General features: G+C 37.3%; 1 protein-coding gene across 1 annotated transcript in view; it reads right to left on the bottom strand.

The window, feature by feature from the left end:
• Positions 1 to 23,949, bottom strand: part of SEMA3C (semaphorin 3C) — a 117,036-nt gene that overhangs the window by 14,174 nt on the left and 78,913 nt on the right. The window contains exons 7-12 of the mRNA XM_065743667.1: positions 20,965 to 21,084; positions 19,662 to 19,804; positions 17,484 to 17,598; positions 15,778 to 15,847; positions 12,960 to 13,104; positions 8,435 to 8,657 (exon numbers count right to left, since the gene is read on the bottom strand). Of these exons, the coding sequence (XP_065599739.1) occupies positions 8,435 to 8,657; positions 12,960 to 13,104; positions 15,778 to 15,847; positions 17,484 to 17,598; positions 19,662 to 19,804; positions 20,965 to 21,084 (816 nt within the window). The remainder of the gene's footprint in view (positions 1 to 8,434; positions 8,658 to 12,959; positions 13,105 to 15,777; positions 15,848 to 17,483; positions 17,599 to 19,661; positions 19,805 to 20,964; positions 21,085 to 23,949) is intronic.

The raw sequence follows: 23,949 nt of genomic DNA on the forward strand, positions 1-23,949 counted from the left end.
AAATTTGTGATTTAGTGTGGTTATGTGGTTACAACATATGAAATGGAGCGGTCATTCTGTGGAGGTTCATAAAGGCTGAGATGCTCACTGACGTATTTCACATGTGGCAGAAATGAAAGACTGTGGAGAATCAGAAGGATAGATATGGGAAATGTACTGGAAAGAAACAGAACACGAAAAATCCCTCTCATCTGAAAGGTCTGGAAATTTGTCTGAGTACAATAAATTTATTTGTTCAGTATTGATTCTGAGGAATGGGAACACATGGTACGGATTCTGTTTGGCCTTCAAAAGTTTTATGAGCAGTATATACTTTTGCAGTTAGTAAAACTGGAAAAACCAGGAACTGTACAGCACAATATAGGTAAGTATCTACAAATATTTTCATGAATTTGTGACTGAGAAAGGGAAATACCAGTTTCCGGTTTGGCAATTCAAAATAAATAAAGAAATAAATAAAAAATAAAAAATAATAAAATAAAATAAAATAAAATAAAATAAAATAAAATAAAATAAAATAAAATAAAATAAAATAAAATAAAATAAAATAAAATAAAATAAAATAAAATAAATAGAAATTGAAAGCTGACAAGACTTAAAAATCTGTAGCTATCAATTGTGCGTGCTCAGGGCACATTAGACATGAATTTTTCATGAAAATTTTCTGTGGAAAACACTTATTCTCATTATACAGTGGCACAATAAACCAGTTCCTTCCAAAGAAATATTACTGAAACTAAATCTCTTGATAGCACAGCTGTGGTCGAGACTAGGTGCCAGTATTAGCAAAGCTATGGGAACCTGAGAGAGTTTTACAAACTGCCAAGACACACTGAAGCTTTAAACTGCTACAGATGCATCCTTCACTACAGCTAAGAAGCATGTGCATGTGTGCATGTGTGTATTTCTGCTAAAGAGAATAACCCACGCATAAATATACATAGCTTAAGTCTAGTCTACCTCTGTCTTTTGGCATCCTTTTATGAATGACAAATATTAAACTGTACAGTCTAGAACATTGCCTCAGAAGTGAAAAAAGGAGTTGCAGCCTTCTGTGATTTTTTTCAGCTGCCTGCAAAGAGTCAGCTACCTGTGACCCTGACTTACAGGATATGAAGCATGTTGACAGTGACCCTACCTGCAAAGGAATGTGAAGCTGAGCTTCCAAAGAACCGAAGAACCGGTTTGTTTCAGTGACCCATTAGTGCATGTCACACATTTAAAAATCCTAAATCGTCTTTGGTCCTCAAACATTGCTCGAAACTGAAATCATAACCTGAGGGGAGATTTTATCCAGGGCATTGTGAGAAAATACTGATAATGCCTGACGCCAAACCCTTGTGTCCTGATAACCTTTCCCATTTAGAAACAGGGTTCATATCTACCCTTTTGTCACAACCTAGCTAAACACACAAAGTTAAGGACTGTTTACCTTACGAGTCAATCCCTTTAACTCAATATTTTACCATTCCCTTTGACTCACTATTGTACCATTAAGGACAGATCCTTGCAGAAAGATATTCTCCATTGTTTTAAAGCAATTAGTAAAATTAATGTAATGCTTAGAATACATTTTCCTCTTAGGGAAAGTAGGCAATAGAAAGCTATTCATTAAATAAAGCCACTTAGATAATTCCAACAGACTGTACATATAAATACAGATACTTCCAGTAGTGCTCGTAGGCCATAACTCTCCACCGCTTTTAAAAAGAGTCTTTCTACTGTTACTTAGCCTTTTCCTTAAAAGATGAAAAGCAAATATTTGTGCTTAGAAAACACTTCTTATTCTTCAGTGGTACTGAAGTCTCCATTGTAAGCAAGTAGCTGCCATCAGTCACTTCTACGTGTTTATGTCTGAACACTGATGGCACATCTGAGTTTTTTTGAGCATTGTATTTGCTTATTTTCTATAACAGCAAGGCAACAAAGTAAATTCCATCAGTAAGAAGAAAGGTTGGAAAGGATATGTTACTGTGCACTGCAGGAAATGTATGCAAAATAGCAGTGTCTGAGTGGTTTTACAGTGTATTTCATAACGGGTAATCTTTTGTGTTGTGAGCCAGCTACAAGATCATTGAATTACTTACATTTTTCATGTCTAGTCACACTATGACATTTAAGCTAATTCTGCGAATATCATAAAAATGAATGAGATTATTTCTTTCTATGTTTACTTGTTACTTCCCAAAGTCCCCTTGAAAGCAATTCTATATAGTTATGACTTCACATACTTGTGAAAAAAGCTACTGTGTTTCCAGAACATAAACCCACTGCTAGAATGTCCCAGGTGAAGTGATAGACTTGTGCTCACACTTACTTGCCCTGACTTTTCACTAGGAACTGCTTGTAAACTCTCTTCATCCCAGGGCTGGGAATGGAGGGCAGATGGACATCTGGAGGAATCTCCCTTGAGCTGACAGCAAGATGACAGGGACAACTCATTATGACTGTTTTTCTGTTTCAGACCTGCTTGAGCAACTGCAGTCTCCAAGCTCCATGGGGAAGACAATGTCACTGAGAACACATTCCCTCCTGAGAGGACTGATAAAGAGGGAGTGGCAAGAGAGGAAAGCACTGATGTGTCATAGGCTATAAGATGGAGTAGAGAGTATGCAGAGTGGGAAATAAATTGAGAAGGAAGGTAGCACCCAAGAAAGGAAAAGGAGAGATAAATAGTTATAACATCAACAATGGTAGTAAAGCAAAAAGAACAAAAACTCCCTTGAAATGCAAAGCATAAATTGGGGCTTGTATTAACCAACTGAGCTTCATTAATACTAATGCCTCATAACAACACCAATTCCTGGTCTGACTGAACATGGGCAATAGAAAAAGCAAAGCTTAGTGATCAGTGATGAAAAATATGCAGGTATTTGAATGGAGTCTGCATTCCAGAAGCTGAATCTATAGGTCTGAATTTAAATCTCATTCTTCAAATTCCTCCTAGTCTTTCTTTCCCCAGTCCTAAGTGAACACTGCAGATGTCAGTATGATGAACATCGGAGAGACAGGACCCAGCCACCTCTAAGCCATGCTGTATGCACAAAACCGACAACAAATCAGAAATCCAACTTCCACATATCATAAAATAATGACTGCAAAGGACATCAACTGCTATTCTGCCAAAAGCTTCACACGGGGGCCTACTATGTTAGCCCTGGTGCAAGAGACATCACAACAAACCCTTCATAAGCTTTTCTCTTCTCTGTGCTGTACATGTCAGACCACAGGCAGATTCATTATTTTTGGTCTCTAAACTGAGTAGAAGCAGCTGCAGATAGATAAAATTATCAGGAAAAAAGAAAAAAAAAAAGAGTTGGCAGAATGCTTGAAATCTCTCTGCTTGAGACAGTGTTCAGTCTCAGCAAAGCACCTGGGATGGTAGCAGGTTAGCAGTGAGACCTGAGAGACGTCTCTACATTCAGCTGTAAATCAGGGCTCTAACCACAGCCACATAACTCCACCATCTGTTTTTTTCCTCATCTCATATTGCTGCTGTGAAACTTGGCGAAATAATTTCAAGCTGCATCAAAGAACAATAGTCAGGTACGAGCCACACTTGAGGACAAAATTTTCACACAGATTGAGCTGGATCCAATTTCTGGAAACAACACTATCTTGACTGAACAAAAAATAAGAGGAAACCAAATGTGTAGGGACATCTTCTTTACGTATCTTTTTAAGAAGAATTGGTCACTAAGAGGTTTTGAATGACTCACCCCTGTGTGAGCAATGGGAGGACAGGAGCCCTGTCTGCAGTGGTTGTGCAACACCACCTCCCCAGGCTCACAGACAGGAAGCTGTAGTCATTACAGCTGCGGGAGGCACGCTTGCTCTTCTGACCAGATTATTTCTCCCTGTTAGAATATGTAGTTTATTACATGATTTTGGCTGTTGTGTTACTGGAGGCTACTGTTGTCAGCAAGATTAGGTTTTCCAAGAAGACAGTCATCATGTAACACCCTAGAAACAAGTATTCTCAAAATTAATTCACATCTTTATGACTATATTACAACCTTATGCTTGGAAAGCACTTACTGTTCCAGACTGAAAACAAGTGTTGCATCATAAAAGTTATTAAAAACGTTGATCAACCTCATGCCACATCAGATGCATTTGGCCTACATTAATCATCTGAAACCTGAAGTGCCATTTCATGTCAATCCCTTAGTTTTTTTCACACAAAAACATATCCAACACTGATGGCAAGGACCTGAAAAAAAATCCTATCAGTGCCCATATCTGCTTAATGTATCCAAGTTTGACCCCAACTTTTAAATACTTTCATATCACCAGAGCTAAAAAAAAAAAAAAAAAGCCACATGCACAACTTCTTGGTTTTGCAATCTGTGTGGACTTTAAAGGCTTTCAATACTGCAAGCAGTAGGTGGCATGCTTAAAAAATAAATATTAATCTCAGGAAAATGTCCTCACGCTGTTTTACTACTGTTCTTAAAACTCAAATGCAGGACAATCTACCAAGGGATAAACTAGGAAGGTATTGTATTCTTGAATTCTTTACATAAAATTGGACTGGCTAAAGTGAAATACTAGTGTGAATCAAAAACTACAAGATTGAAATGTGGGCTACCATACAAATGGGATAAATGAAGCAGAATAACTGAATATGTTATTACTCATCCCATAGGAAAAAAACATTATCATTACTGTACTCGTCAAATATGCGACTAAGTGATTACATTTTATCACAGTGAATTATCCCACTGGTTTCTGGGAAGACAAAGTGCACAGTACCTTTCTCTTGTAGCACTGCTATTTATCTTAAAGACTTGATTCTTCTTACTCTAATTTGGCTCAAAGAGAGATGAAGTCCACCTATTTTGGGTGAACTGGCAAGTTTCTTAAGTGGTTTGAGAGTCTTCAGATTGAATAGCACAAAAAAACCCAAAAAAACATAGGTGATCCTTATAATTCGAAAAGTGGGTGGAATGCTGCAAGAATAATAACTGTGGGATTTATTTTCTTAGCTATGTAGGTGACAGAAAGAGAGATAAAGGCAACATATTGACTTTCAGCATGGACTAGTCCCTTTAAACTCAACATTTTTGTCTAAGGGTGCAAAGAAAACACTACATTTAGTTCACATTAATATGAAAAAATGACACAGCTGCCTACAGCCTCCCAGACCACAGCTACATCATGAAAACCACTGGGGTTCTTTAAGCTTTCTACTTCTGTTATTCCTCACTTGCATCCAGGAACTGATTTATTACTGAGGCTATAGAGGAGGAAGAGAGGAAAAGCTAAACATTTTGTGCTCTGCATCTGGCAAGACATAAAACACTCCAGTTTCAAGCATGAGACAGGTCACTGACAGTGACAGACATGGCTGGCAACATCTCAGTTCAGCAGCAGTAACTCATCATCTGAGCTGAGTGTAATTGTCACCAGGTGCCGTGACCATTGTCTCTGGCTGTGGGGCACCAGGCTCCCAAGGAAATTATCACATGAAATTCTCCTACACAGTGTGGTTTTTCCATTTGCTGGGATGAACTGACACCAAAGCAAATCCCCTCTGCATTCCTTTTGACAGTTAATATCTCTATTGTATTCTCCTGAGTCTCACAGAAAGCAGAGAATAAAGAAAACAAGTTTATCCTCTCAGTGTTTGAAACTTGATCACTTTTATTTTAAAGGATTGAGAAACACAGTAACTTTCACTACATCAGTTTCTTCTGAGGAAGATCTTGGAAGGTATCAGTGTCTCAGGGAATCACTGTGTCCTACTCAGGAATAATGATGCCCACCCTCACCACTAACTGGAAGACAGACAGCGATCCTTGTCTCTGATGTACTGCAGAAGTTAAAAATAATGCACATAAGGTATTAAGAGCTACAGGTTGTGTATTCTGTCCAAAGCAGACCCCGTGCTGGTACTTGGAAGCGGACTAAAAAAACATAGTACATGCTGAGGCATGTTAATGTTTTAAATCATCATAGACACCATTAAGAATGGTCAGCAGCTCACTGGAGTATAAAATGAAATGGCTTATATTTATCTTGCAGAATTACTGCAATGTTACATGCCATTATTGTGCATTTTCATTCACATTATTTTCAACGCATTTTCAATATTAACTAACACTGCTACATTATGGATCCTGAATTAGTTGGAAAAGTCTGTGCTGTGCATTTTCTACTTAACTTTAGTAGGATTTTCCTCCAATTAACATTAGATCTTTATAGAACATTTTAAGTTAGCGGTACCACTATATAAAAAATACCTAAAACAAGCATTTGAAAGATCTCTTTTAGTCTGCCAAGCTATTTCTACAGCAAGACTTTCTGCTTTGGCACGGAATAAAGCTAATAGACAAGTATTCTCTTTTATTAGGACAGAGATCTTGAGGAGCTGTATAAGAATAGTTGGGATAATATCGCAGAATCACAGGGGTTGGAAGGGACATCTAGAGATCATGTAGTCCAACCCTGCTGTCAAAGCAGGCTTCGTAGACCAGGTTGCACAGGTAGGTATCCAAGCAGGTCTTGAATGTCCCCAGAGAAGGAGACTCCACCACCTCTCTGTGCAGCTGTGCCAGTGCTCCGTCACTGCACTGTGAAGAAGTTCCCATGCACATTTGTGCGGAACTTCCTATGCATCAATTTGTGACCATTCCTCCTTGTCAGTATCTATTAATGCTTCTGATATTTCCACAGTAGTGCATGAAAACTGCTTTTCTTTACCTCTGAAGGAAAGAAGAAATATGACCCTAAATTGTCTGAAAGTTGAGAACTGCAGTTGTGTTATTTAAATTGAAAAGAAAATGTGTCCATATGTTAGGAAGAAAAATGACAAGGAAGAAGACCTGACCTAATTCACTTACATTGACCTTGCAAGTGGAATCAAAAGGATGCTTTAAAACTCATTCAGCAACTACCTACCTAGAAAACTAAAACGTCCAGATTAAAAATGGTTGAATTTTTTTACTACAATTTATTATTTAGAGATGTTTCTATCCTAATGATGTCTTATAATACACCAAGCCTTCACAGTACAGAAAATGGTAACCTGTGAGGTGTGATAAAATGTGAGCCAAGTATTTCTGTTTTCTTATTTCCTGTCCTTGAACCACAGAACCCTGTAGGCTGAAAGTGGCCATTAGAAGTTATCCAGGGCAATACTCCTCTTGAAGCAGGGTCTATTACATTAACATTTTCAGAGCCATGCGCTGTTAGGCTTTGAATCTTGTGATTCTTTAAAGATGAAGAATTCACAACCTCACTGGACCTCTGTTCCAATATTTTATCCCTCTAATGGTGAATCATTTTCCTTTCCATATAATTTCAATGCCTCATATTCCATCTTGTATTCATTGCTTCTCATCCTGACAGTGAAAACACTGAGTATATTAAATAAATATGTAAAACAATGTAGATGGTCATGAGATCTCCACTTTGCTTTCCCTGAATAAACACAATTTTCTCAGCCCATTCTCATCAATCACATGCTACAGTCCACCAAGAGATCTCAATCCATTGTGTCAATGTTATCCCTGTACTGGGGAGCCCATAGCTGGATATGGTACTCTTTGAGCGTCCTGCTGGCTGGATATGCTTCTGCTGATACAGTGCAGTAGGCATTTATACCCTTTTGGTATAAGAGTACCTAGCTAACTTTGATAGCTAAGGAGGTTCTTCTAAGAAGACTGAAGAGACTTACTTATAATTCCATCCCATTAGAAGCTTGACATTCTTGGAAGTGCTTTTACCAGCAGCTTCCTAAATCTATTATATCGGGCTGGTTATTCCCAGTCCCATGTGAGTTTACTGGCAGGCATTTTTTTTTTTTTTTTACAAGTAGAAAATAACCAGGACCCAAATAATAGGCAAACCGTAAAAGCAATGCAAACCATCTCTATAATCATTTTCTGATGTTTAGAGAGATATTTGTTCTCCTGGAGTTCTTTTCCTTTGTTCTACTTTAAACATCTGAAGTAAAAAAGATTAGCCTTTGTGTATATCAGCACATAATGTTGTGTTAAGCCAGTGGGAGTTTCACATGTGAATGAATCCTATAGTCTAGCCAGAGTTCCACTCTGCTTGTCTGCTTTAATCAAGAGAGTATGATTCATATCTGAGTATTTTTGAAAAATCAAATTTGATCAGTATGAGTATAACTCATGTGTTCCCAGCAGACTTCAGAAGCATAACCTCAGATTCAAATTTGATGAAGCTAAAACAAAAATGTAGGCCATATTAGAAATTATTTTAGAAAACTTGGATATAATTCTCTATCCACTACATAGTTCAGGTTCAAAGGAAACATAAAAATAAAGTAAAAGAAACAAACAGACATAATTTATGCATTTTTGTAGACACTTCTGTAAATAGTAAATATGTTTAAATAAATATATATTGTAAATTCAAATTATAAAGCAATGGATGAAAACAGTTACTGGTAATTTTGCCTTACCTGTTCCAAGAAACAAGACATGGTATCTTCCATCAGCAGCATTCACTCGATCCACAGCAATCTTTGTATACTTGTAGTCTGTTCCTATCCGGATGATTAATGGTCTCTTATGTATTGGGTAAATGGGATTATACATCAAAGGGTGATTTCTAATGAAGGTCACAACATCATCTGGAAACTCTTTGGTTGTCCGCATATTGGGTGTGAAGGCTCCTCCTGGACACTGCATAAGACATGCACAGTAATGCTTAGCTCTCATTCACAGAAATTTTCTCTCTAATTAATTTACAAGTATTGACTGAGAGCTGACAAAATAAGTTTCGAAAAGAACGCTTCAGACACTGACAGAAAGTGATGGTATTCCAGTAACTGGAATGAAATACTTGAACAGTTATGCTTTTGTCTCCCATCAATTCAGATAAAGCAAATGCAAACATATTTTTGCAAATAAAAAAAGGTCGATAGCAAGTTCCATAGTTCTGGACCTATTTCCACATTCATAGTATTTCCAAGTGTGCTATAAAAAAAAATCCAAGTAATTGACAGAGAAGATATGGCTGTTTTGTTATAGTACTATTAGAAAGACAAAAGGTAAAGTCTGATACATAGTCAAAGAATCAGAGAATCAGAGAATCACAGTCACAGAATTGTAGGAGTTGTAAGGGACATATAGAGGTCATCAAGCCCAACTCCCTTGTCAAAGCAGGCTCCCTAGACCAGGTTGCACATGTAGGTGTCCAGACAGGTCTTGATCATCTCCAGAGAAGGAGACTCCAGAACCTCTCTGGGCAGCCTGTACCAATGCTCTGTCACCCTTACTGTGAAGAAGTGCAAAACTTTGTATGCTTCATTTTGTGGACATTTCCGTTGGTCTTATCACCACGCACTGCTGAAAAGAGTCTGGCCTCATCCCTTTGCCTCCAGCACCTTGCACTTTAGATATTTATAGACATGGATCAGATCCCCTCTGAGTCTTCTTTTCTCAAGGCTGAACAGACCCAAGACTCTTAGTCTTTCCTCATAAGAGAGGTGTTCCAGGACCTTTATCACCTTTGTGGCCCTCTGCTGGACTCTTTCCAGGATATCCCTGTCTTTTTTGTACCGGGGAGCCCAGAACTGGACACAGTACTCCAGGTGAGGCCTCACCAGGGCAGAGTAGAGGGGGAGGATCACCTCCTTATTTTGGTTTTGCAATTTGTTTAATATCCCTCTTGTCATTATTTTTGGTATTCTGGTATTCCAGATGCTTCTTTAAATGCAATGAATAACCACCAAACTGATCAGCCCTGAGGCATTCTGGACTTCAAGATGAAAATAAAAGCAGCCTTAAAATGTTCAAGTGCCTGCTGACAGTGAACCTAAAACAAGATTTGATGTTTCTAAGATGTCAGGAGCTACATTATATCTGGTACAATGTGCTGGATGTACTCATTCTCATTTACACAACTACTTCAGCAACTGTTATCTCAGTTTTCATTGCTGCTCCTAAGATTTCCTTGCTGCCACATTGCTGGGATATGAACCTTTCCTTGGAGCACTGGAGTTATTCAGAAATGTTTCAACAGATTATTTTCCCGTTGGAAAATTTGTTAAATACAAAACATTTCATGAAAATTTGTTCCTTTAGATGAGAGCAATTAGGTCTAGGATGGAATTTGTAGTCAAAACCACAGACAAAAATAGCCAGTAGCTTAGGGAGAGTGTCACCTCACCTGACTTTTGCTGTCTCAAAGTTAAGACATTTATTCTTAGCCATCTAGCTTCCCTCTGTAGTCAGTAATTCAGACTAGATACCCTGCTTTTATATGGTTAAAATTACGTAAAATGAATCATATTTTGAGAGACTAGGAAATGACTCATATGTCCAGCATACCTGATGCAAGCAAAGATTAAAATCTGGGTCTTCACATCCCAGGGGATCCCTCTAACCACGAGGCAGGAGTGTCAGTTCTACTCTTGCCACTAAAAGCTGTTCCATTTTGTTCACCTTATTAACTATTTATTAACCAATGCCAGAAAACAATTACAAAGAGGACTGTAGCCTAATACCGGGTTTTGAAATCGGCTTCTGGCTTTGGTAGGGATAGTTTAAAAGAAACTGCTCTACCATCAGTTACCTTCAGCAGAAAGGACTGGAAGTCAGCTCATATATGGGTCTCTTTTCCCATCTGAAGTGCTTGACAATTGATTCTTCTGAACTTAGTTATTTATCCTGAGAGTTTCAGTTATGTGCTCACCACAGATGATACTACTACATGCTGGCTTTCTAAGACTGTTGACAAAATTTAATTCATATTATCTTGTTTGTCCTTCTCCTTCCTTTCATGGAGCTTCCATACAGTCTTGTAGGAAGCTATGACTAGTAAGAAGCGATGATAAAAGTATTGTCTTCATAAATCTGAGGTCTAATAGCAAGATTAATCTTCTTGGTGGTGATCTTCCAGCTAATGTTTCCTCTCTAGATGGACTGTTTCACCTGCAATCCAAATTCAACTTTTTTTATCTCACACAGTTCAGTTTAAAGAGTTTCTCTGAAACTTCCTGTCCTCCTGCCTCCTGTCCTCATATTATCATATGAATATCGTAAGACTCATGTCTTGGACTTCCAGCAAAATGCCTGCGCTATGGTTCATTCAAGTATGACTCTAAAGACTTACATTAAAATATTATTCTGTGCAACTCCTCAGAAAAAACATCTTTAATCAATTCATTCTTTTGCTATTCCCCATATAAACCAATACCAAGTGAAAGATGCTACTGAAGAACATTAAAAATTTCTCCTTTCCTGGAGGGGTAGAATCTGTATTCTCCACACTTCATTCAAGAGCTCAATTATACAATAATTGTGTTCACAGCTGATCATTATGTAGTAAGATTACAGACAAAAACAGAATTCTTTCATTTACAGTATACTCTTCATTGTGCTGTAGGTACAAATACTATTTCTGTAAACTGAAAAATGGAAACTATCCTCAAACATGACTGTATTTAGTAGGAAGCTGCCAATTATACAGTTTCTTTTTTCCATAAGTAAGTTTTACTTGTGGAGAAATAAGAAACCATTGGTATTCAGTGAACGGCAGCCAAATTCTGCAGAATTGATTATGGCCAAACAAATGTATTGCTTTATTTGATTCTACTGAAGCTATGCTGAAACCTTGTCACTGTTTATCCAGTATACTGAAACATAATAAATGCTCATTTCTGTCCAAAGTTTTAGTATGAATATCTCTCTAGGCAACTATAAAGTAGGATTTTCCATTGTATATATATATAAAAAATCATCCCAGTCTAGTTCAGCATTCTTTAAGTAGCAGTAACCTTCATTCCAGAAGAAAAAGGTTTATGTTCCTTAATGTGCAAACTTGGAAATTGATAGCTAATCCCAAGAATAAAATTTCTGAGCAGAAAAAATGATTAATGACCTGAATTTTACAGATTTTGATGTAATTAAAAAAAAAAAAAAACAGAGTTTGCAGAATGCATGTAAAAAAGTAAGATATTTTGAGAGTTTAGAAAACAAAATTAGAGAAGTCCCACCTTAGAAAATGCACCTTTGGATTGCTGTGCTATGGCTGAATTGTGAGGAAGATGAAAAAATTCAGTGATCAGAAAAACAATAATGATCATCTTAAAAAAAAACATGTTTCAGTTTTATTTTTGGTGTGATTTAAAAATTCATCTTGAAGTTAAAAGTTTGCCAGCATTTCTGAAAAAGGTAGATAATTTTTTGTTACCATGTCGAATCTATTCCTCAGATTCATCTGGACTATCACGTAAGTCTCCACAAGATGAACCTCCCTCTTGGCAAACCAAGAATAACACGGCAGTGGTTGAGGAAATATATACAAATACAATATTCTGAATCAGCAAGAAATGTTGAAATCACAAGAGCATGACACTTCCTACTTAAATGGGCCATTTATTTTGTATTTAAGTCAAGTTTAAACTTAAAGCCTCAGTGAACTCATCGGATTAGAGCTGTACAAATTAATGACAAAGAAAGAACCATGCTAGCATTTGAACATAGTGGAATATCATATATAGATTAGCTAATTTTACAGAACTGGGGACACAAAGTTCTAAGTCTTACAACCATTAAGAACTGCATAAAAATATGAAAAACAGTGTCCACAGACAGAAGTATGGAACCAGACTGTTGAACACACTCACAATGCTGTCTTTGTATGCTTATTTATGTAATTATCTTTTACTAAATCCTACACTCAAAATGTAAATGTACATGCAAAACATCTGACTGTTATTTAGTGAAATAGCTCTTACCATCTTTGAGCAGAAAGAACAACAGAGATTAATATCTTACATGACAATGAAAGTTTTTTTTCTGGAAGACTCCCAGATACTGCATGATTTGAGTGGTAAGGTGAGAAGCAAATAAAATTGTTCTGAACTGTAACTAAATGCCATAGTCACATAAAGACCGTTCTGGAATAAATAATATCTATTCATGTATTAAACAAAGAGAAGTAATTGGCAAGCCTTTATAAACATATTATGTACTTACAGTGCCAGGTCGTGGGTATGGAATTCTGCCCTGATATGGAATCAGCTGATGGTTTGGGCCCTCCTTGTGTGCAAACGGCCCATTGAACACAGTTTGGATATCAGATAAATGATACACACACACAGCTGAGCCTTTAAAAATGGAGCTGGAAAACAGTAGGAAAAAGTTAGTATTTTAACCTACCAATATTTCTTTAGATTTTCCATTATTTTGTACATTCCAATGCTGGAAGATACTTCTAAAATATCATAATACAATTTAATACTTCTATAGCATGGACTTTAAATTAACTGATCTAGCTTCTCAGGATACACCATTACCCTTTACAACTGAGCAATATTTTTGAACTGAAAAGAGGGGGAAGGACTTTACCTCTGTGGTAGGAGTAAGAAAATTTTCAAATGTTGACATTAAAAAAATATATAATGTGACCCCAGTCAAATCAGTGGCAAAAACACTGCTGACTCAAGTGAGACAACAGTTTTATAAACTTTGTGCTGCTAAGCTTAGCAGAGATTTCCGGAAGTCACTATCAATATATTAAACACAAGACCACCATAAGCCTCCTAAAATCCATGGCTAAAATGTTAATCAAAACATCCAGCACAATTAAAAATGGTTAAATCACTACAATTAGTTGCTAGTAGTTCTAAGTAAAATGGGGACAGTTTGTGGCTGTAAGAGTATTATACTCTGATGCAGTCCTCAAAGGGAGTTGAAGTATAAAGCTTCCTGAAGAGAAACAAGGGGGTCCCATTTGAGGCAAGTATGTTTTTTAGCACTGTTATGGGTCCAGCAATGGTCTGATATCTTCTCAAACAGTACAAGCCTTAAATGGCCTCCAGCACACAGTGACCATGCAAAGCATCACAGGAATAACTCTAGGGAAATGCTAAGACCTATTGCTGTGAATTAATTATCTTTCTCTCTCTTTTTTTTTTTTAAGCTTTCATTGCATATAAGATTTAGGATATTTATCCCAGTAAAGTGGAAGTGCCAAACAGTCTAAAATGTGTCTGATATCAACTGCAGGACAAAAGTAATCTAAGTAACTGTTTTCAAACAATGAAGAAAAAATCACTCTAGAAGAAAACATAAAATTTTCAAATATGCATTTACATAGTGCCTAAACAATCTAAGAGCTACAGATTATCCAGCAATCCACATTGCTCTCAGCTATATATATATTAGCAGGAAGAACCTTTTAGATGGATTATATTTGTGGAAATTTTTGTAGGCATTCAAGGTTTTTTTTTATTATTATTTATTTTTAAATGCATTTAATCATTTCAGATGCTTTCCACTAGATTTGCAGCAAATTATGCCACCAAGATGATTTGTCTCAGTATTGCTTATTTTCCTTCAGTATGGTCTTGATAAAAGTACTAATAGTTATTATTCGATGGGATGTATCTCTCTTGGTACTGTTATGAATTAGAGGTCTACAGAGGTGAAGAAAAAGGAAAAACTAAAGGAGTAAAAACAATGATGAACATTTTATTTGACTATGTAACATATACAATATCCCACCACCAACAATAAAGAAACCATAAACTACGTGGTTCATGATTACAGGAATGCATGTGATTGTAAAAGCTTCAGTAGAAAGTGAATACAGCTTAAGAGCCAGGAATAAGTTAATTTTTCTTTGGAATTTTTCTTTGTTGTCACCTTATATGGTCCTGCAACACCAAACCTCACTTCCACTTCAAGAATTCCAGGAGAATTAGGTATAAGAGTTTCCAATTCAGGCATGTTATATCCACAACCTAACCATAAGTGTGGTTTTACTGCTAAACATAACCTCAGCATTTTTTTCTTTTTGTGTAGAAGGAATCATAAAATATAGACAGTACCAGATGTTTACAAGTTATGGAATCTTTTTATTCCCAATTCAGTATTACAATGTCACATTTTCCTGGCTGGTTCACACATTTGAGAATGCAGATTCACATGAAAAAGGCAGAAAAGTTTATCAAGATCAAATATTTTTCTCATCTAAGGACTATTTAACTGGAAATTAACTTTAAAGGAACTGTAAGGAATAAGTTAAAATCTCTGCTGATTTGATCAAAGAAATGAAATGAAATTGAAATTTTCCCACTTACTCCAGCCCCCCATCCCCCCCCGCCCCCCCCGCCTTGCTACTTGCAGGTGGTGAGGGCAAGAAAAAAAGCGAAGATAAATAAATGTAGAGATGGTAGATTTGTTAGATCTGTCTTTGTGGAGAGTTTCAGCATAGTAAGCCACACTTGCTACTTCCACTTCCCTTGGGAGTTCACTGATTGCTTTCTAAACTTGACAAATAAGTGAATGCTACTGATAAAGGGTAGCTTAAAGTAGCAAGGATGTCACCAAACACCGTATAAGCTTGTCTTTTTACAGCTCACTGAAGCCAACGTGGGTTATTTGCCATCTGTACGATCATCTGCCAGCTGAGAGACTGGAAATGATTTGTATGAATTCCTGCAAGAATTCCAGGTTTGATCCTTCAGGGTGCTGCCTGTTCTTCAGGAGGTGTTAAGCACTTTCAGATGCTACACAAGTTCCCTGCTTTGAAGTCCTTTAGCCTTTTGCTGCTGATCAGTAACAAGTGGCCCTGCACAGAAATGCCAGTGTCAGCTGTCACTATGCTAGGGAGCAGCTTGGGCCATGCAGCACAGGGCACATACTGTAGCAATAGTAATGCTAACTGAGGCTGTTATTCCTGCATGCAAATATAGATCACGGGTGACACACAACGTTGCACAGCACAGCCTTGACCATAGACTATCTTGTTCAGCTTTCATGCAGAGTTGAGTGGCTCAGAACCACTTACCTTGATGTTGTAAAGATTCCATACACAAGCGTTGTTCTGGGGTTATCTGTCTCCAAAAGAAACACATCCTCTGAAAAAAAAAGAAAAAAAGAAAAAGAAAACCCTTTTTTTGAACACTGATAAAAACTTCGTTTTCCAATTTAAATTAAGACTTTATTCCTGCTGAAGTCAGTGGTAGTTTTGCTTCAGACTTGAAAAAAAAAACGACCAAACAATGTATTTATCACATGAATAGACCATATGCATAAACTTTGCAGAAACAGAGTTAGAAATTAACTCACACCATCTAGCACTATGAAGACAGAAGACAAAGATTTTCAAATATGCACAGCACCCATGTCTCACATTCCACTCAGAGCTAGACCTCATTTCAGCAGGTTATTTAGCAGTAGTCAAATATTTAAGTGGCAGCAGGTCAGACGATGAGTTCCCTCAGACAAATATAATCCAAAGGAGGATAATTAGGTGTTTTATCATCCTGTACACACCCTAGATGCCCTATCCTTAGCTCATTTTCAACACTATAGGAATAGCATATAGTTCTGCAGTAAAGGCAAGTAAACCTGCCAGCCTATGTTGTGTAGGGATTTATTAACTCTACTCGGCAAAACTGGACCTACTCACTGATCTGAACTTCCTTACTTTTACCTCTCATCTTTTGATCATTGTTTTTTTGTGTTTTTTTTTTTTACATTTAAATAAAAAATACTACCATCTTCAAGACTTTTACTATAATCAAGTCAGCTCTTAAGCTTATTTTAACTGAAAAAACCTGAACTATTTGACCTTTTTATAAAGAGAATATATTCTTCAGCTTTCCATTAATTAAAGTGTCTCCTTCATTAGGAATTTTTAAATATTCTTTCAAATATGTGAAAAGCAAAAGACTTCACTATGCAGGATTGGCAGTGTTACACTCTTATACATGAAATCTCCCTCAGATTTTTCTGTGTTTCCAGATGCAGCTATATTCTTACTGCTCACACTGAGAACATTGTCTCGTATTCTGTATTGCTCCTGGATTTTGTCATGCAAAAAAAAAAAAAAGTAGTTTTCCTGCTGCATTGTTGAAGAGGAATAGATCGGCACATGACAGCTCTAAAAAACAGTGGTTAGATGCTAAGCACTGAGAAGTTCTGAAGGCTGATATTTACCTGGAGAAATTTACAAAAAGGTAAAATTTCTTTTCCAGGTAAGGGGATTTTTGCCATGGATTTCTACAGGGACAACTTTTCAGTGTCAACATTTTCACAGAATCCCAGAATGGCTGAGATGGACAGGGCCCTCTGGGTCCATCTGTCCCTGCTTCAGCAGAGACATCCGGAGCACGGTGCCCAGGACAACGTCCTGGCAGCTTTGTAAGATTCTGTGGAGGAGACTGTGCAGCCTTTGGGCAACCTGTGCCAAAGGTCTGTCACCTGCACAGTAAAGAAATGCTTCTGGTATTCAAATGGAAACTCTCATGTTCCAGTCTGTGCCCACTGCTTCTTGTTCTGGCATTTGGCACCACTGAAAGAGCCTGGCTCCATCCCCTTTGCCATCTCCCTTGAGGACATTGATGAGATCCCCTCTGTAAGCCTCTTCTCCAGGCTGAGCACTCCAGCTCTCTATTCATCAAGGAGTTGCAGGAGCTTCAAAAATGTGTAAAACAGTATGTATAGGGTGCAGAACTTAGATAAAACCTTTTGGATATGTTCTTATCATACCTAGTTCATCAAAGTATGTTTCAGTTCCATCTTCATCCATTACTGAGCACACCAGTCGGGCTTTCAGGAATGTAGTCCATTTGTTCACAAGACTACGCTGACCACCTGTATCATTCTGGAAAGGAATAATGTTTTCAGAAAAATAAAATACAACAGAGATAATATTTTACTGGGTTTTCCCACATTTTCTTCAGGTTAATTTAATCCCATAATCTAGAGGTTTATACAGTTACATCCTATATAAAAAATAGTTAGGACTAAATCAAATGACTTCATCAAAATACTCAACAGCAAAGAGCTAATTTTCTAAGCAGGCTTTGTGGGCTGAAGGCTTGGGAGGGCTGGGCAGAAGGTGCTGTGCTGACGATGTATGTGTATATGGCTGGAGCTGACTCTTGAGTGTCTGTAGTACTCATGGTCACTTAGTGTGGAGAAGTCTATGCTATTGATTAACTGAGCATTCACAATACTCTACATGCTAAACTCTAATCATAGTTCTGGAATTATATTTGTTCACAGTGTTATTGCTGTTACCAGTAACAGTAAATTATATAGGGATGTTTCCTCTAGATCTGACAGCAGAATAGCTTCTATTAATCTATCCTGGCCCATGGGGTGAATGCTCTAAACTAAATTAAGAAATGATGGCTATTATGGATCAAGCTGGCTTTGCATTGTTGCAAGCCCTGATAGCTTGGCCCAGAACTAGCCTGTTCACAGCTTCTTCAGAGCTCTCACTGTCTCTCTCTAAAACACAGTGGAGTAGGAAATTGCTAAAACAAATTGTTCAGCCTCATTCTGCTGGTGAACACCTTAGGTAACAGCAGCATCTTCCAAATGGCATATCACAATGTCACCAAAGAGAATGAAAAAAGGATAATGTAGAAGCTGGGCACATGTTATTTTGAAATGCTGCACGTACTCCAGTGGTGCTCATATAGCTGTTAATCAGACTTCTGAGGCTACCCATAAGAGGTCCTTCATGGGGTTTCTTTTGGCACTGCTTTACTAGCATATGTGGCCTGTCTCAAATGTGTTGTTATATGAATATGATTGTATACAAGTATACAAATATGCAAGCACGACTGGCTCAAACTTGTTTTCATTGTCTTTGGGATTCTGCCACTGACTTCAGTGTAAGTCTAAACAGGCTGAGGCGCCTCCAAAATCATCTGGGCTTCATTATGAATGTAACAATAACAAATACAGCTGTAATAGTGTGAAATGTCTTGCAAAATGCTCAAAAAGGCCTTTGCACTCCTTCACAAAAATATAGAAAACAGAGATTATAAAACAGATCACATGGGTCATCAAACTGCCAGAGCCATATTAATGGAGTCCAAACACACCCTCACACCCTTGTACAACATCAAAAAGCAGTTTCAAAGAAGATCCAGATGAAAGATGGAGAATAAACAAACAGTCACAATTTTCTTCCCGAACCATTCCAAAGGAAGGAATGAAAATTCTAGCAGTAACTGTGCATTTATAATTTTGCTCTCAATAAAGAAATCCAGTTTAACAGAGATACTCACAGTTGTTTCAATCAATTTTCATATACTGTTGATTACAAATATGAAAAAAGAAGTGGAGACAATGAAGAATGGTGTGACTGAAAAATAATACTGCAGAGGAGTGGCTGTATTCACATTCAAAGTATGCACATTATGGTTACACTCAGTCGTATATCAGTGCATGAACTCAAAAAGGACAAGCAGTGAAAAAGACAAAGCAATATTTGAACGTTAAATTAACGTATTTATATGCTTGATTCTGATATTTCCAACATGCTTCAAAGATTTTGAGTGTGCACATACGAAAGACTGCTGTTTCATAATTTAGTTTTTCTAAGCAATGAATACAGCCGACTCCTGCCAAGTATAGAAAGTTTGGAAATTCAACACTGGTAACTATCCTGAGCCAGTCAGAGAAATACACAAATTCTTGGATCTCTCAGTTTCCATGTCATTATACATGATACATATACAGATATACATAACAGCTTCAGACTCTTGCTATGCATTCAATAATATCTGTTACGAACGTGGAAGCAGAAACCAGAAATTAATTTTGAAAATTAATCAGAGGCCTTTCAATCATTTTAATGAACAAGTCATTTAGCTTATCATGTCTTATGAGCAGCTTGTCCCAGAACCTGGCAAATAAAATAGTTCTTACTGGGCATATTCTTGCAATCATTGAGTGAATTTGCTTGGTGCTGCCACTGTTGTCTGTCAGTCTCTCTTTGAAGAAGAAGTAGATTTTGGCATCATTGGGGTCAGTGCCATCTGGTATGACATGAGCATCTACGAAAATAGGCTCTGAAATGAAGGAGTACCAAAGAGACGAAACCAAAAGCTGTATTAGTATAAGCAATTAATGATTTGACATTTACTGATGGCTTCAAGGAAACATGATATATAGAGGTACTGCTGTGGTAGGCTAAGCTATACACTCTGGCCTCCTGTCTGTACATATCATATATCAGTGGGCAAATAGTTTAAAGCTGGCAGCATTACATTTCTGCTGCCTCATATTTTATCCCACATCAGATTTCTAGAAAAGTGATTCATGTGTAGAAGCAGGAGTATTAGTTTACAACAGGGATTTACAGACTTAAAGGAAGAAAAGGGAAGAATCAGTGTACTATCACAGGCATTCCAGGAAAGACTCATTGAGGCAAAAAGCAAAAGTAAGGTATTTAAACCTCAGTAGGAAATTTATATGTAAAGTGCTGTAACAATTCGTAAATTATAGGAACATAACTCCTGAAATACTGATAAGAGCAGGATATGTAAAGGCTTGAATAGCATTTGAGTCCATAATAAAAGGTAGATAAACACAGTCAAGTGTTCAGGCAAAACACTGCAAAGGAGCTCTACAGAGAGAGAAGAATTATAGAAATGTGTAATTGTGAGTGTACGATCTCTGAAATACATGAACAGACTTAAGAGACAAATTACACCAGTGCTGTTACCAGCATTCTCCCGTAAGTGCACACTGTGAAATGCTAGTCACTATGTACTAGTTTATTGCAATGCTTTACTAGGACACCAGTTCTACTGGTGTTGGTACCTGCACTTATTTTTGGCAACTTCCTGTGCTAAAATATAATGGAAATTGAAGGGAGAACCTCAGGAAACCTAATATACAGCAACATTTTATGCATTAGAGGTGAAGGCACTTCCTTAGAAGTCAGATTGTCTGACAACTTGCTATTTGAAAAGTTTTCATATACTTCCCATCAAACAGCCTAGTTTAGTCATAATGCAGAACAAGGCATCAGGTGGCTGGCTCCCACATTGAGTCCTTCACAGTTCTGCATTGTCTGCAGTGTGCATTTCCATACATTTCTTCATGGTTACACTTCATAAGCTAAATTCAGAAAAGCTTTTTTAAAAGACAAGCTCCTTATTTCAAATGGAACAAAGGAGAATCTTGGTGAAACTCATGAGGCCTTGATAAAACAAAGGCTTCTTACCACTCAGCCACTTGGAGTTGTGCTGGTCAGTTCGCACTGCATTCCGCTTGGTCAGGCTCCGAAAAATGGCTGCATCCGTCCCCATGAAATCAATATACATTCCTGAAAAAAGCTCTTCATCTGCAACGAATTGAAATGGAGGAGCAAAATTGAATATACTGTACGGCTTTTGGGAAATATGTATTGACTAATCTACTTTCACTTTTAAACTTGTCTACTCTTTATTTTCAAAGGAGTCCATACAGATAAATACAGGATAGTGGGAGACAGGTATGTGGAGAACAGTTCTTTGAGATAAATTTAGTTGTGGAACATTCAAAACTATAGACCACTGCAAAATCAGGCTAGTGTTATCAGAAAGTGTCACATTCAATTTTTTAAGTGCTTAAAAAAAAACAAGGTTTTTTGTTATGGAAGTAGACAAAATGATCGGGCTGAGTTCTTTGCTGGAGTAAACTGGCACAACATCTATTTCAGTTAATGGACTGGTGCTAGTATATACCAACATTATTTTAAGTTTGCCTCAGGTAGTTTTAAGCTGACTTCAGTATTACAGATTCTAGACAATCTTATTATAGAACTATATGCAGAACTATGTGGAGGAATAATTGCCTCATATGGTGTGCTCAATTCTGAGTAAATGATCATTACGTGTGAACAGAATTAGACATGCAAATTCCTACATTAACAGAGATATGAACGTCTGCTCCCTGTGAATGGCAGAAAACTGTTCTTCAGTCAGACTGTATATATGTGTTTGTGTATGTGTGCATAAATACATACATGTGATCACAAAGATGATCAGAGGGCTGGAGCACCCCCACTATGAGGACAGGCTGCTTTTCAGCTTGGAGAAGAGAAGGCTCCGAGTAGACCTTACAATAGCCTTCTAGCACCTGAAGTAGGCCTACAGGAAAACTGGAGAAGGACTTTTTATGAGGGCATGCAGAGACAGGATGAGGAGAAATGGCTTTAAACTGGAAGAGGGTAGATTTAGACTAAACATCAGGAAGAAACTGGTTACTTTGAGGGTAGTGAAACATTGGAACACACTGCCCAGAGAGGTTGTGAATGCTTCCTCCCTGGGAGCACTCAAGGCCAGGCTGGATGGGGCTGTGAGCGACCTGGTGCAGAGGGAGGTATCCCTGCCTATATCAGGGGGTTGGAACTAGATGATCCTAAAGGTCCCTTCCAACCCAAACCATTCTATGTTTCTATGTAAAACTGTAATTATAATTACATATACTATCATTTTCCACTCTGTGAATAACCAAACAGTTTCCACTGACTAATGGCAGTGAAGCCCCAGAATATAGAACAGTAGCTAAAATAAACTCTAAGCTTCAGAGTGGGAGTGGTGGCTGAACACATTCCAATACAGCTGGGCTGTTTGATTTATGTTTTTGTCTGAATTCTTGGACTACCCAGAGAGTGTGGTCAAACTGGCAAGAGTCACAGTTTCAGAAAGACTTGAGGCTATTTTTATGCTTATGTATGTGTGTGAGTATGTGCATGTGTGCATCAATATGAAGGACTTTTGGCTCATGAGATAATTTAAACTCTGGAGATTCCATTTTCCAATTGCTGTCTACAGCCCAAACTGTACCTCTGTAGAGCAGCCAGTAGATATTGCTTCCACTCTTTTGTTCTCCTTTCTCCCAGCAAAGACAAGATTTATGCACAGGAGATTTAAACAATGCATGTTTGTGAAGCCTTTACCTCCTGAACATATATCAGCAGAATGATGTTAGATCTATACTAGTTTAAAGCTGATTTTGTATTTGACGCCTCATGGCCTCAAACCGTCAGGGCTTTATTTTTACTATGAAATAAATTGGGTGGAAAAGATTAAGCTTATTGTATTCATGAATCATTAAGTCCAGTCTTATGCACATCTACATCCACATTAATAATAGTGCTACAGTAAGAAATGTTAATCCTATTACATATCAACACTATTAGTTATGCCTTCAACATTCCTAATGTCTGCTTGTTAATTGTGTATCAGATATCTGTCAGCTCTGCTTCCTTTTGGTTAAACTCTTAAATTCCACACAGCACTAGGTCTGCAAAGAACAACTCGTTCACACTGCTTCTTTTTGTTACTGAGGGAATAACTCAACTGGAGATGTATGTCTGTGATTATAAATATCTCAGAGACGTACCATGCACATTAGTTTTGCCAAGCTTCTTCAAAGTAGAATTTTTGTGGCTTTGATGTAAAAATGTCTTTGTACAATGGCAAACTGTAGCAAGTTCAAATTTGTTGTTATGGTATCATTTTCCTCCTAAGGATGAATCAGCTTTCCTATCTTAATCTAGGGTCAGGTTTTATGCTAAGGCAGGAGGCTGGCAATGCCTCAAATTGTCAAGAAATTGCAGCTATATTTTAAAATGCTCCTTTTGTTGTGGGATAGTTACCCAGTCTGGCATTATTTTCTATGTTTTTAAATGAGAGGAACGAATTTCTCCTCCAGAAGAATGCTCAATGTCCAATACACGGACTCCGTATATGGTCCTGTATTTTAACTCACGCTGTAATTTCCAAAATCTTCCCTTCTCTAGTATGGGAATTGAGAAAAAAATTCATTCGAGATTGAAGTTTTAGAAGTAATTGATCTTTGCAGTAATAGGCACTTCCAAGAGAAAGTACAAAACTCAGTCTGTGAGACTGTTTTGAAAAAGAATGTGACCTCTGCAGAACAATTTAAACTTTGCCAATGAATTATGTCATAAAAGACAGTTTAAACCCCCAGGAAGGTTTCTTCTGAGATAGATCAAGGAAGATAATGTAAAAATCTACTAAGATGAATAAAGCTACCATTGATATACTGTAAAAAAAAAAAGAGGAAAATCAGCATACTATATATGCAGTAGTTCAGAAATGAAGTACTTCAGTAGATTTTCATAAAATATTGAAGGAATTTATAAATTATATTATATTTATTCTTTTATGACATTTAAAGATTCATATAACACTATCAG

This window comes from Cyrtonyx montezumae, unplaced genomic scaffold (genome assembly GCF_038088225.1).
Source record: "Cyrtonyx montezumae isolate F1298 unplaced genomic scaffold, pur_monq_1.0 scaffold_3, whole genome shotgun sequence".
NCBI lineage: Eukaryota > Metazoa > Chordata > Aves > Galliformes > Odontophoridae > Cyrtonyx > Cyrtonyx montezumae.